This window comes from Tinamus guttatus, unplaced genomic scaffold (genome assembly GCF_059628265.1).
Source record: "Tinamus guttatus ecotype Peru unplaced genomic scaffold, ASM5962826v1 Tinamus_guttatus_pri_ptg000138l, whole genome shotgun sequence".
In the NCBI taxonomy this organism is placed as follows: Eukaryota; Metazoa; Chordata; class Aves; order Tinamiformes; family Tinamidae; genus Tinamus; species Tinamus guttatus.
Window position 1 is genome coordinate 3,297,142 of NW_028288672.1, and position 13,297 is coordinate 3,310,438.

Below are 13,297 nucleotides of genomic sequence, written 5' to 3' on the forward strand. Positions count from 1 at the left end.
GAGGCTTCATCAGTAGAACCCTCCTACAGGGATGGATTTTACTTCCATTGCAACCAACAATGGTGGGTGCAATACTGTGCATTACCATGAACATAAATAATTAAATTAATTAAGAACTGCGTGTGGTAGCAAATCCCTTTTCCAGATCTTACGGGAGAATGAGATACATTGTTTACTATGTTCGTTATGAGCACAGAGAAAGTACTTTTAGAGCTATGGAAATTAATTTCCAGTTATCAAAATAATAGGGGATATTGCATGTTTCTTTGAATATGCCATTGTATTCCTAGTATAAATATTGCTTAAAATATAAAGGATGCTATAGCATTGAATTTATTTGCATAATGAATTGTAAATGCGGATTTTTCAGATTTTACTAAATTAAATGAACCATAAACTTTCCTTCCTCCACCCCCCACCCTGCCCCCAACCAAAGGACTCTCTTTCCCACAGAAGATTCATTTACACACAACACAGCTTTTAATTAGAAGCATAATTTACAGTAAAAATTTTTTTACATTACACCTCTGCTATCAAAAAAACATGAAATCTTTCATTTAAAGTTGTAATTATACATTAAAAAATAGAACATTATTTCCTTAACAGGAAGAATGAATTTGAACATCTTCAGATCAGATTTCTTTATTGCGGCTTTTGAGTCAAAGGTCAGTCACTTTATTCTCTAATGCAGCTGCTATTTGCTGTAAACGGAAGGCAAGCTGCATTTTTTGTGCAGCTGGATCCTCTTCAAGTGCATTTATAATCTGGAAGAAATAAACACAGAATGTTTGGAATCATTTAGCTCAAAATACATAGACACTTCCTGGACCAAGTGTTTGACAGTAATTTGGCTTTACAGACTCTTTCGCATTCACTCTGTAGCAAAGATAAAGTCCATCTCCTAGGCCCCACATTCCATTTTTACATGAGGATGATAAAAATGATTGTCTCCATTACTTTGTCCCATTACTTGGGATCCAAGCAAATTAATAGGTAGTACTTTATCTTTTGAAATACTGCATACCAAGATGGACCAGGCAGTGGAAAATCACAGAATCCCACAATTACAGAATGGTTGAGTTGGAAGGGACCTCTAGAGATCATCTAGCCCAACACCCTGCTCCAGCAGGGTCACCTAGAGCACGTGGCACAGGGTGGCATCCAGGCAGGTTTGGAAGATCTCCAGAGAAGGAGACTCCACAACCTCTCTGGGCAGCCTGTTCCAGGGCTCTGTCACTCTCACAGGAAAGTTCTTCCTCACATAGAGATGGAACTGCCTGTGTTTCAACTTGCACCCCTTACACTGTCACTGGCCACCACTGAGAAGAGTTTGGCCCTATCCCTGCTACATTCTCCTCTCAGGTACTTATACATATTGATCAGATCCTCTCTCAATCTTCTCTTCTCTAGGCTAAACAGGTCCAGCTTGCTTAGTCTTTCCTCATAAAATAGATGCTCCAGTCTCTTAACCATCTTTGTCGCTCTACGCTAGACCCTCTCTAGAAGTTCCACACTTCTTAAAAGTGTGAACAAAGCTTAGAAACATTTATTTTTTAGCTTTGAACCTGATTTTACTTAAGCCTCACCCCACAAGGCTTAATGGTCACCCACCTGTGCTGGCTAACCCCATCCCCAGGAGTTGGGCTGGGAGGAGCTCCTGGGTGCCCGTGCGCGGGCAGAGCTGTGAGCACTGCGCGGCCTCCTCCCTCCATGAGGAGCACAAGGAGGCATCGGCCTGGCTGCTGCACCGGGCAGAGCTGTGAGCACTGCGCGGCTTCCTCTGCCCATGAGGAGCACAAGGAGGCAGCGGCCTGGCCACTGCACCGGGCAGAGCTGTGAGCACTGCGCGGCCTCCACCGTCCATGAGGAGCACGAGGAGGCAGCGGCCTGGCCGCTGCACCGGGCAGAGCTGTGAGCACTGCGCGGTCTCCTCCGCCCATGAGGAGCACGAGGAGGCAGCGGCCTGGCCGCTGCACCGGGCAGAGCTATGAGCACTGCACGGCTTCCTCTGCCCATGAGGAGCACGAGGAGGCAGCGGCCTGGCCGCTGCACCGGGAGCTGCGGGCTCCTTCCCCTGGCTCTTTGGGAGCAGGGCTGAGAGCCCGGCCCGGTGTCACAGAGCCCAGGTGGCCCCCAGGCCGCTGAGGGGCCCCCAGCGACTGCACGTGGCCTCTCTCCTCCACAGGCCCAGTGCAGACAGGCTAGACCCTCAGACACCAGGGATTTTAAAGCAAGAGCTAGAAAAGGTCAACTATTATGAGAGGGATTTTCCTCAAATAGAGCTTTCTAGGGCTTTTCAATATCAGATTTCAAAGCGTTCAGAGGGTCTTCATTTCCACTATCCTTTAGGGAAACTTCTCCACAAACTATTAAATTTCTCCATTAGGACAATGTATCAAATGGCAAATTCGTTCCTTTTCTAAAACTTGACTTTATTAAAAAAAGTCAGGCACTAATAAAGCAGAAACCTTTAGCTATGTTTCAATACTACACAAACTCTGAAGAGCAAGAACAGGAAAAATGGTTTCCCTGTCACCACCTTACTCTAACCAATTCCTGCACTTTATTGACAACGGGAATTAATGAAGTCAGTATCAATCTAGTTCCTAATTTAACTTCCAAGGACTGGCACAGGACTTGATTTTCAAACACCACAGCAAATTTGTTTAGAAATCATTATTTCAACAGTTTTATTTTTAGAGCACAGCAACAGAGTTAATAAATACTTATTACAGTATTTAAATTCGGCCGATTTAATTTGATATTGTTTCCTAATTCAACCAATTACGTCTAGCTGTAACTCCTTGAATCTTGACTAAATAATTCATGATTATCTCTGCTGGTGAATATACCCTTCCTATAAATTTGGACAATTAGACTGTACCCACTTAGTCACTGTCAAGCCCCGCAGAGAAGCACAGGGAACAGCGCATGCTGGGAACCATACTTCCACTATTAAAGACAAGGGCAGCTGCAAAATGTTCCAATTTATGCAAATTAAAACATTTTTATGGAAAACAAATAAGCTCAATTAATTTTACAGAATGGTCCTTGACAGATTATCTCCATAACTCCACGTTAGCAGCCGTGTGATCACACGCACCTTGTTGTTGCACAGCGCTGTATGCAGCAGGAAGAGCTGCAGATAGGCTCTGAGATTGGCTGCCCTTGTGCTGATAAACTCCAGCAGGCTGCTGAAAACAAACGAGGCGCAGCCGGCGCCTCCGCCTGCCAGCGAAAATGAGCGTCCAGAAACCGTGATGGGAAGCAGGAATGCGCGCGTGGGGAAGAACCGGGGCCCGGGGATCCATTTGTCATCTGGCTTCCTTGACTCTTTCTGTAGCAGGTCAGGCCATGGATATATATATGTGTGTGTATATATATATATTTATATATTTATGTTTATATATCATATATTCCATATATGATATATAAAAAAACTCTCTATATATGTGTAAATATATGGAAAGCATTGTAAATTGTAAATAAGGTTACTTCATGCTGGGGAAGAAGGGTGAGGAAGGCAGGGCCACATGCTGGCCTGCGTGTCTCTGCCCGCTTCCCCAGTGGCGTCTGTTGCGGGATGCTCTAGCTGATTTGGTTTTCCTTGCTTCCATCTGCTCAGGAGCCACGCGGAGCTGGCTGCTGCTGCAGAAAGCAGCTGCAGGGAAGCAGAAGACTTGCTGCCATCAGGGTAAGTGTAAGTGAAAACAAGAACTGTGGTGAGGTGCAGGACAAGCTGTAGAGAGCTCGCATGCGCTGCGCTCCTATTCTGATTCAGCATCTGTTCTTGCCTCCTTTGATTTAATTCTAAGAGTTTTCTGGACACATTCATTTCCATGGAAACCTTTGAACGCAAGTTCCCTTCTCTCTTTTTGTTTTCGGATTACGTTTGGAGAGCCATAGCCACAGCCCAGCTACACTGGGATATCCTTTGTTCCCCTTTCCACACATCCTGCGGAATCCAGGCAACATTTTGGATTGGGAGCTTACTTGTGAATCAGACCATATTTAGCAGTTTTTCTACCTTGGTTTACCTTGGGCAGGCACTTAATTTTCATGGCACAATGGGGATTGGGTATGGAAGTTTTAATTGTAGGTGAGCTAATGAAAAATGCATCGCTCCATTCCTACAAGTGAAATGATTTTCATCGATTGTCCCTAATAAAAAAACAACTAGCTCAAACCCTAACCTCTGAGGATTGCTTTTTGCTCAGTGGTATTTTTAAATCCTGATTCTTAGGAATTAGTGTGGCAGGAGAACCACGCAGAAATGATTTTTAAATCTGATTCTCCTTCCGATATGGTTAAGTTATGACCATCAAAACCAGATAACCTATAATGAAACTGTTCACTTACAAGTATACCCCCTCCAGCAGCATAAATCGAAGTGACAGGTGTAAGTGCAAAGCTAGACGTGTCTCTTTGGCATTGCTTTTACCTGATTATCCAGGGAATTACGAAGTTTTTTGTTTAGACTCATGTTAACCTCTGTAGCACATTATCATTGATATTATTAAAAAAACAAACTCCAAACCCCGCAACTTACCTCATCATAGTATTTGTTAGTATACTGGTAGAGTTGGTGTAGAGCCACAAGCGTGTTTAGAGAATCAGTATGTGCCTGTTAAACAACACAAGTGAGGGGCAAACATGTCAAAATATGATTGTAAACAGCTAAAAGTTATGCACATGCATGACTGCTGGATATAACAGACAACCCTATTTTCATAGTCAAGATCCTGCATCCTGTACCTTATTGCTATGTTGACAGTTTGGGCAGAAAAAAGGGCGAGAAAACTTTGGTGATTTTTAAATCACAATTTTCCCACTGCTGTTTTTTCCAGGCTATCCACAGCTCTGACACTGGGGGTGGCAAACAGGCAAATATTTTGAACTCAGAATGTCAAACCACAGCTCGCAGCTCTAACATCTGTTACAAATATGGCTACATACAACTTAAGCATTTAGTTAGCACAATCTGCAAATTGTTGAGCTATTAAATGTCGGTCCTGTCACTGTCATGTCTGTTTGAAATCCCCTTTTTTTCCAGCTCATTTTAAATGCTTGAAACTATTCACATCTCACTATAGCAAAGGTGTAATTCATCAAGTCTGCAAGCACATGTACATTCGGAAAAATCCATCTGGATCACAAAAATGGAAAAGGGAGAGAGAAAAGAGGCTTTAAATGAAGCAGGAAATAACTCCAGCACTACCTCTTCCTCCTTCCCTCCATGACATTTGACATCTTAGTGAATGTGCTCTACCTGTCTAAATATCTGTTTTCATTCAAATGTACAGGATTCAAGGTTCCATCCATGCCTTTAAGTCTTTTAAATTAGTAGAGAAAATTAAAAATTAAAAAATATTGCTTTTGGCATAAATGATTTCCCAAGGCATAAAGCAGCAGAGAAATATCCACGTTTCTTTGTTCTGTGAGAGTCACTTCTAGACCTGGCAAAATCTGGAATTTTCTATTAATCCTTACATATTTATTTTATCACAATTTGTAATGTAAATAGAAAGGACCAGTAAATTCTGCTGATTTTAAAACACAGTTTTAAATTCATTTCTAATCACTAAACATCTTAATTTTATATACATCTCTTTTTTTGAGATAAATAACATGAACTGGAAAATGAAATGTCACCGCAGATGAGTTGTGTAGTGAATGACTGAAAATAGAAATGTTCTCATGAGGAAGTTGATCCACAAAATGTTAGGTCCTACGGGCATTGAAATAAATAAGCTACAGAAATTCCCCAAACATCTTCATAACTGTAGAAGTCTCAAGCTAAACTGCACAAGAAAAGCATCCAGGATATACAGTAGCTCTTTGCTGAGGCTAAACCTAATCTGTTAAGGCTGGAGAGGGCTTCTCCTGGCTCCCTAAGCTCAAGTGCATGGGCTCCTGCAGGGCTGAGGCAGGTTTTGTGGCACTTCTGCTCCTCCTGCCTCAAACCAGAGTCCCTGGGGGAAGCCAATGCTGCTCCCTCTCCCTATAGCCACTAGGATGGACAATCCACAGTAGCCTGGTGTAAGAAGAGAGAAGAAAAACCACTGCTTTAGGGAGCATTTTAGGGAGGTGAGCTACTCATGCACGGTGCACGGTTCCACCACCGACCTGCAGTGCACGTGTGCAGTGCAAAGAGTCGTACTGCCCTTGCTCTGCAGTGCACTTAACACGTATGCCTCCCCCTTCATCTCTGCAATCTGATTTTTGCTGTAATACCACTCTGTGAACTCAGTTTTTACTTATTATCAATATGATCAATGATAAAAATCCTCTATAAACTGCCAAGAGAAAACACCATTCAACAGTGTTACAATCTTTCTACGATAGACATGAAAACTGCCACTTTTTTCTAGCTTCAAGATCATTCAAATAGATTTGTGGCAGTAACTGCTCTTGGTTCCATTCAATAATCAGCATTTCAAAGGGCTAAAAATCGCTACACTAAGCAAGAGTATTTCAGAGATATATGAAATTATTCATTTTATTAGCACATACAATAAACTCACTCATAGAGAAGACAGTGAAAATGAGAGCTAGGCTCCAATTTCAGGAGAAGAAAAGTTAATATATGCTTACCCTAGAAATCTCTGCTAAGTGGGTGTTCATATCCTGGTCGCTCACTGGCACCATCTGACGAATACCTTTGTAATAACTGCAGTAAACACAAACAAACGTGCAATTAGGTGAAACACACTGTGGTTTTCTGGTAGTTCTATATTTTGTGTTTGCAGTTATTTAAAACATGCTTCTTAACAAGCATGGAGCTTGTTCTACTGCAACCGATCCATTTAGTAACCCCACCTCCCATCAGTCATTTGTATTTATACACCAGCAGCAGAAGCAAATTGCCCTTTATATACAGTGCCATGCCACTGAAAGGGATGTATTTCTAATTCTGGTTGATCCTTATTTGAGGTCTTCAAGCTTTTGAGGTCATTGACCAGCAAGGTGCTTCTTCTGCAGCACACCTGCCGCGATACCATGCAGTCCTCAACTAGCAAATGGCCAAAGAGGCTTTGGAAGGGCTGTGTTTGTGCAGATGTTTTGGGGAGTTAGTGCCTACTCAGTTGTGGAAATGCAGCGCTGAATAACAGATTATGTAAGTAAGGAAAAGAAATGGTGCAAACAGCACTGAGATGTGTCTATCTGCACACACATGAACACGCGTTTCACTTCAGCGCTGCCAGCAGCACCCTGCTCTTCTCTGTCTCCTCCCAGCCTCTCATATGAACAAGGAAACTTTTTAACATCCAAGTGTGAAATCTTTAACACTTGAAAGTTGACTTAGACTCCCTCAGCATTCACTTCTTCAGTTACTAAACACATTCACAAAGACTTAAAATCTTGACAACTGTGAATAAATATAAAGAAAGTGTTTTTACACTTACTCTTCCACCATTTTCTTATAGTTAGAGATTTCTTTTGCGTAAAGTAATTTATTACTTGGAGAATCCTGAAAAAAATATGAAGAGAGAAACATACTTGATTTGTGAGCATTTCTAGAAGGTAACAGAAAGTCAAGCATGTAAGATCACCCCTTTATAACATATGCACTTGAGCTTTTCGGTATTAACATTATGTTCCTTGGTATGTGGGTAGGATTATTTGTCTTAGAGGGAAGAGGTTGGCATAGGACATTATTATTGCATTTTACAAAGATATCAATGCAAGATGATTCGAAATTATGGTGGACATGAAAAAATCACTTCTGAAATCTGCTTTTTATAACGGCAGTTGCTATTTTTTCCTTTTTATGAATACCAGTTGGCAGGCAACACAGTAACAATGACATGTTCACCAACCTGTTAAGTAGTGAAATGCTAACTTCATTATAAAATTAAAAAGAAACTATCACTGCTTTATCTCCTCCGAGAATGGGTATTGTCTACAGTGATGCCCTTTGTCTTGTCAGGCATGAACGCAGTCAGGATGTAGAATGCAAATCACTTACTCTGCTTAATTTGTGCTCTGTTCTTGTGCAAGCATCCATGAAAGTCTGTGCGATGACTGACAAGGAGGCATCCACTACTTCGTGAACATGAACATCAAAGATGAAATGGGGATTTTTCAGTATGTTTACCCAGAATCTAAGAGGCAAGCTGCAAAGCAAGGAAAAAAGATAAATAATCCATTTTACACTACAAATGTTCGACAACACCAACAAAAAAATCAAACGAAATTAAATATGGGTTTTGCATTTTGATCTCACTGTGGTGAATTTTAATTTTATATTTCAACAATTACATACGCAGTCTGATGTCTAGTTTACATGACTGGAAACAATGCCTTTACGTCTCTCACTGTTGCATGAAAATGAGAAAAATTCATCTGAGAAGAACTTTGAGTGCTCCAAACAGAAAAAAAAAGATGTGTGGTTAGAGAAACACTCTGACTAACATTTTATTAGATTTTGTGCTTTGACAGATAAATCTAATCCCATTTGCATCTTGCTCTTCTGGAGGATCTTATTATGAAAGGGTAGCACAGAAGGGAATCCTCAGTTGCAGGGACACCAAGAAAAGACAGAGAGTAATAAAAAATAACAAGAGAAATCTGCCAAGAAATACTCATTGGAAGCTGGTTTCATTTTTGCAGCTTCTAGACTTATCAGGAACCCTTTTGATCAGCAGAAACATATTATATTGATCAAAATTATACTGAGAATTATAAATGGCATTTATGTGTCCCTGTGGCTAGAATGTTCCCCTGGAGCAGGGATTAAACATTATTTTTTTCTGCAAAACAAATATTTTTCTGTTCATACTGCACCTATTTGTTTTCCAGATGTGGATGGTATCTTCATCCTTGATGTCATGTTTTTCTGCTTGCTCATCAAGAAAGTCAAAGAAGTACTTCACAGCTGGAGGCACTACATGATTCGAGTTGAGCACGCTATGAAAAAAGTTATCTACAAACTGCTGAAGTGTCCCCTGAAAGTGAATTAAAAACAATTTATTACATTTGCTGATTTCAGTGCCATCTTAGATTTTTTTTTCCCCATTTACATCCCCATCAGCCTCTATCCAGGTGCAGTCACTGGAGGCCTTTGTTCTGCAAACTAAGGGCACACGGTGACAAAAACAAGTAACTTCTCAATGCAGAGACCTTGCCAAGAGCCAAACAGTGAAGACCTTCCAGAGAACAGTTTTATGCTCGAATGTGAAAGGTTGTGACTTCACCGACTGTTATATGGTTAACACACAAAGGTGTGCTTTGTGTTTGACAGATAGAAGAAGCAAAAACTGGCTGCAAGTGACAATAGGTACACAGTTGAAGGCCGTTGTGCACATGAAATAACTGTGGGCAATGTTCAGCTTATCTTGAGGCTTCCACTTCCAGTTTCTCTGACGCCAGGGCATCATGTCCTATTACAGCAATTTTTTGAAACGAAGTGAGAGGGATAAGTAACACTGAACATTTCATTTTTTTCTTTAGAGGCAAGAGATTGTGTCTCATCAGACACCTAATGGCCTCCATACACAACCTTTCTTTCACAACCACTTTCACACTTGGTCAAATGGCCTCAGCTGGAGCTGAACCACCCTCATCTTCTCCAGTAAGAGTGACTGGGTCCTGCCTTTTGGGTCAGTAAACACTTTATTCTGAAAAATGTCAAATCATTCTTTCTGCAAGCAAGACTAGTTAGCAAAATTATTTTGGCTGTAATACATTTTGCTGTAAAAGCCTAAAAATATTCTAAAAGGACTGTTAACACGTGAAAGTATTTTTACTATTTTTTTCTAGATTACACTGCAGCATCATCCACAAAGAAAATCAGGGAAACATAAAGCTCTGCAGCAGCATATAAAGGATTTGTCCTCCCCAGGAAGGTTCTTGGGTCGTGCGAGGGTGGTGAAGCAGCAGACACCTAAGCCCTACCTTCACAGACAGAAGTCTTGTCAGGTAGATCTCGGTAATGGCTTTGGTTCTCTCCTTCTCCTTCACGCTGCCCCGCTTCGATTTGCCTTCATCGAGCTCATCCACGGGCCGCACCAGGTGCCAGACCTTGTTCTCGTCTTCCAGAAGCGCGTGTCCTAGGAACAGCCGTTGCAGTAGTTACCAAAAACTTCCCGCCAAAACAGCAATGCAAAAATAATAATGTGCACGAGTACACGCAATATCCATCTTCTCTTCCCTCAGCCAAAAGGAGCTAGGTGACTCCAATCTCATCTAACTTACACAGCTCGAGTACTAAATTGTCTATGGGGTGTCAGCTGAAGAGGCGGCTGAAGCGACACACAGCTTTCTCCAGCCAGCAGCAAAGCCAGAGGGAAGATGGACAAGGAAACTCCTGTTAAGTTACACAAGCCCTGGCGCGTATTTTGGAGGTGCCCACGCTGAAATGCTCTGTGATGTCCTGTAAGTTCCCAGAGATCAGATGAAGTTAGAGAAACTTGGCTAGTTGTCACCCCATAGCCAACATGGACCGAGTGTTTGTAGCTCACTGCAGGTGCAATGTAAGACATGGTCACACAGGCTCGGGTGAATTTGGCAGAAATGATCTAAGAATTTACAGTGTCAATCTTTTTTTCTCAGGATCATCACCCAAACTTACATTTTTTACCCTAAATGCTAAGTTCCAAGTATCGCATCTCAGTTCAAACCTGCCTTTATCAGCACAGGACTCTACACTTAGTTTGATAATAGGTGAATGCTCAGAAAAGATCTTCGAGTATCTGTTGTTTCAAAAAATTCAAAAATATATGATTGTTATAACTTACTATTAACCTTGAAAAAAAGACTGGGTCACAAACTCAGTTAATGAACTATTACAGCCCCAAAATTTCAAAGATTCTTGCAATTCCAAACTGGTGTTTTCCACTACAGCTGTGATTACATTATACACATGTAGTTATATTAAAACATAGAACCTAACTGTAATGTAAAATTACTGCAAGGTAATTTTTTGTAATGAAGCTGAATTGTGATTTTTTTCTGGGAAAAAAAACTTTCAAATTAAAAAATGTTAATTTTTAATGCTTCACCTTCAAATGATTCAACAACTTCCCCTGGAATAGCACCACTGATTTTAGGGATTATGCCAAGTAGGTATATTAATACCACCTTAAGGATTTAAAGAAAGAACAAGCAAAACCAAGAGATCTGAAACTACATTCCTCAAAAGGTACACTAAATTTACCAGATAGCATATGTGCTCAATATTTCATTGTAGGAGAAAACAACATTTTTATGTAATCTGGAGAAGCCGACACGTCTGCTTGAATCCATTTCATACATTCTCAGGAAAAGCATTAGCTGTGCAGCCTTCTGGTGCCTTTACCACTTTCTGACTCCCCCCAGATTTGCCACACTTAATCATGTTGTCATTTAACAGTCCTTAGTTTGACTTGGAAGCTCAATGCCACTGAAGCAAGGTAGAAATAAAAGTTATCATTTTATTCTGAAGCAGCTATGATTTCCCAATCAATACCATTCATAACAATCATTCTCCGGCATGGAAAAAAACTACTGGCGGGCCTGAATTTTTGAATTTCTTCTGCAATGCCTGTCATTTACTTTTGTAAACAAATAGACGATTACAAGGGAATTCAATTACAGTGGAAACTATTTTTCAGCCTTGTGCAAGCTGTTTGGTACTCTTCTGCTTCCTCCTCCAATTCAAAGGAATTTATCCTCTCTGTGCCCTCCCGGAGGTAAGACCAAATTTAACTTTTCAGTAAAGAGAAGGAGCCAAGTGGATTCCATGCAGATTGTTTGTCCTCACACACATCTTAATTTGGCCCACGTTCAATTAGCAGGAACAGAATTGGCTACTAGTGCAATAGTATTTATTTCACAGAAAAATAGGGCTTAAAAGAAAAAAGCTCAAACAGATGAACTTTTGTAATACAAAGATCCTATTTCACTGCTCGAAATAGCTTCAAGAAAGAGGAAGAGAAAATCAGAATACGGGGCAACACAGCACATTATCACTATGGTTGCTAAGAGGAGATAATATTGCTGTGAGATAACATTTTCCCCAGTGGAAACTGATGAAGTGAAGAAGAGAAAAAGCGAATCCCAATATTTTGGCAGTCACATTATACATCAAGCTGTAAGCAAGGAGAAGGCTGCACTCCCTGGGTCAAACAACTTTCCTCCCAGCCCTCCGCTTCTTGGCCCTTTGAGAATTTTGTGGTTGATCTAAAATAACACTGGAGCTGTGTTAACCACAGCTGTGCTGACTATTTAGCATGGCAGAATCCAAATATAAACATGGTGGAAGAAAGTGAGATGGTGAGAGGTGGTTTCTGCCCTACAGAAAATTAAGTTTCCTTCCCAGTTCCTGCTCCCTGCTGAATACACTTGTCTGTGTAAGTGAAGGTGGGGCTGTCCTGCACAGAACTGCGGATCAGGATTTCTGATCTGCAGCCTTCTGGCTACTCTAAACCGTAACAACAACGATAGTTATTTACAACAACAACAATAATAACGAAAAAAGTTATCAGCAGAGAGTTGTTTTCGCTTACAGTTCTGTATAGAAATACTAGTATAAAATGGTTGAAACGACTCTCCATTTTGATACTAATCAGTAATTTCATTTTTTATCTCCAGAGGCAAAAGATTCTGCATTTAATTTGTCGCAACCTCCAGCCTATAGTGTCTTCCTGTTAGAAGCAGTGATACAAAACCAGAATGGAAGCAATGCCAGGTTTTAGAGCAACATCTCTGAACATGATTCTACATTTTCGTTCTGTGCAAAGCCTAGTACTTTGGCCGACAGTCAATGGCTTCAGCTGACAATTCTCAATGCAAAAGGTGCAAGTTAACGAGAGACTCTGGATAAAAGGAAAACCACTTTGTTGCAAGTCTTATTCAAAAAGCAGGGATAGGATATTCTATTTATTCCAACCCTGTGAATCCCTGACTGTCATCTAAATGCGTATGTGTGGGAGGCAAAGTCTCTGATCTTTCCCTCTCCTTTTTGCACAGCGTAGCATCTCACAAATCACTGTCACTGTGGGCTGCTGCTTTGCCCCAGCTTTGTAACATTTTATAGCTTTCCAAAAGAACAAGCTGGCACCAGATAGCTCTGAGGACCCCTAGGCACTAATGAAAATGTGCTAGCATGGCATGAAATACTGTCTTCCCAAATTTGTACATTGTCACAGTTCAAGAGAGGGTAAGGAGAAAAAATGAGGTGGAAGTCATCTTCTCCTTATGCTTTGGGATCTGAACTACTTCTATGGTTTTATTTTTTTTTATCTCATGTATCAGGGTAGTCAGGAGCACTTGTGAGCCTTGAGGTCTATTTTTCCTTTACAATTTAGTATGTCAT

General features: G+C 40.9%; 1 protein-coding gene across 1 annotated transcript in view; it reads right to left on the reverse strand.

Annotated features, from left to right (window-relative positions):
* Positions 1-461: 461 nt before the first annotated feature.
* The window catches only part of PLXNB2 (plexin B2), a 111,098-nt gene continuing 98,262 nt past the window's right edge, over positions 462-13,297 (reverse strand). The window contains exons 30-36 of the mRNA XM_010227980.2: positions 9,898-10,052; positions 8,788-8,948; positions 7,970-8,117; positions 7,407-7,471; positions 6,595-6,670; positions 4,550-4,624; positions 462-764 (exon numbers count right to left, since the gene is read on the reverse strand). Of these exons, the coding sequence (XP_010226282.2) occupies positions 660-764; positions 4,550-4,624; positions 6,595-6,670; positions 7,407-7,471; positions 7,970-8,117; positions 8,788-8,948; positions 9,898-10,052 (785 nt within the window). The 3' untranslated portion in view covers positions 462-659. The remainder of the gene's footprint in view (positions 765-4,549; positions 4,625-6,594; positions 6,671-7,406; positions 7,472-7,969; positions 8,118-8,787; positions 8,949-9,897; positions 10,053-13,297) is intronic.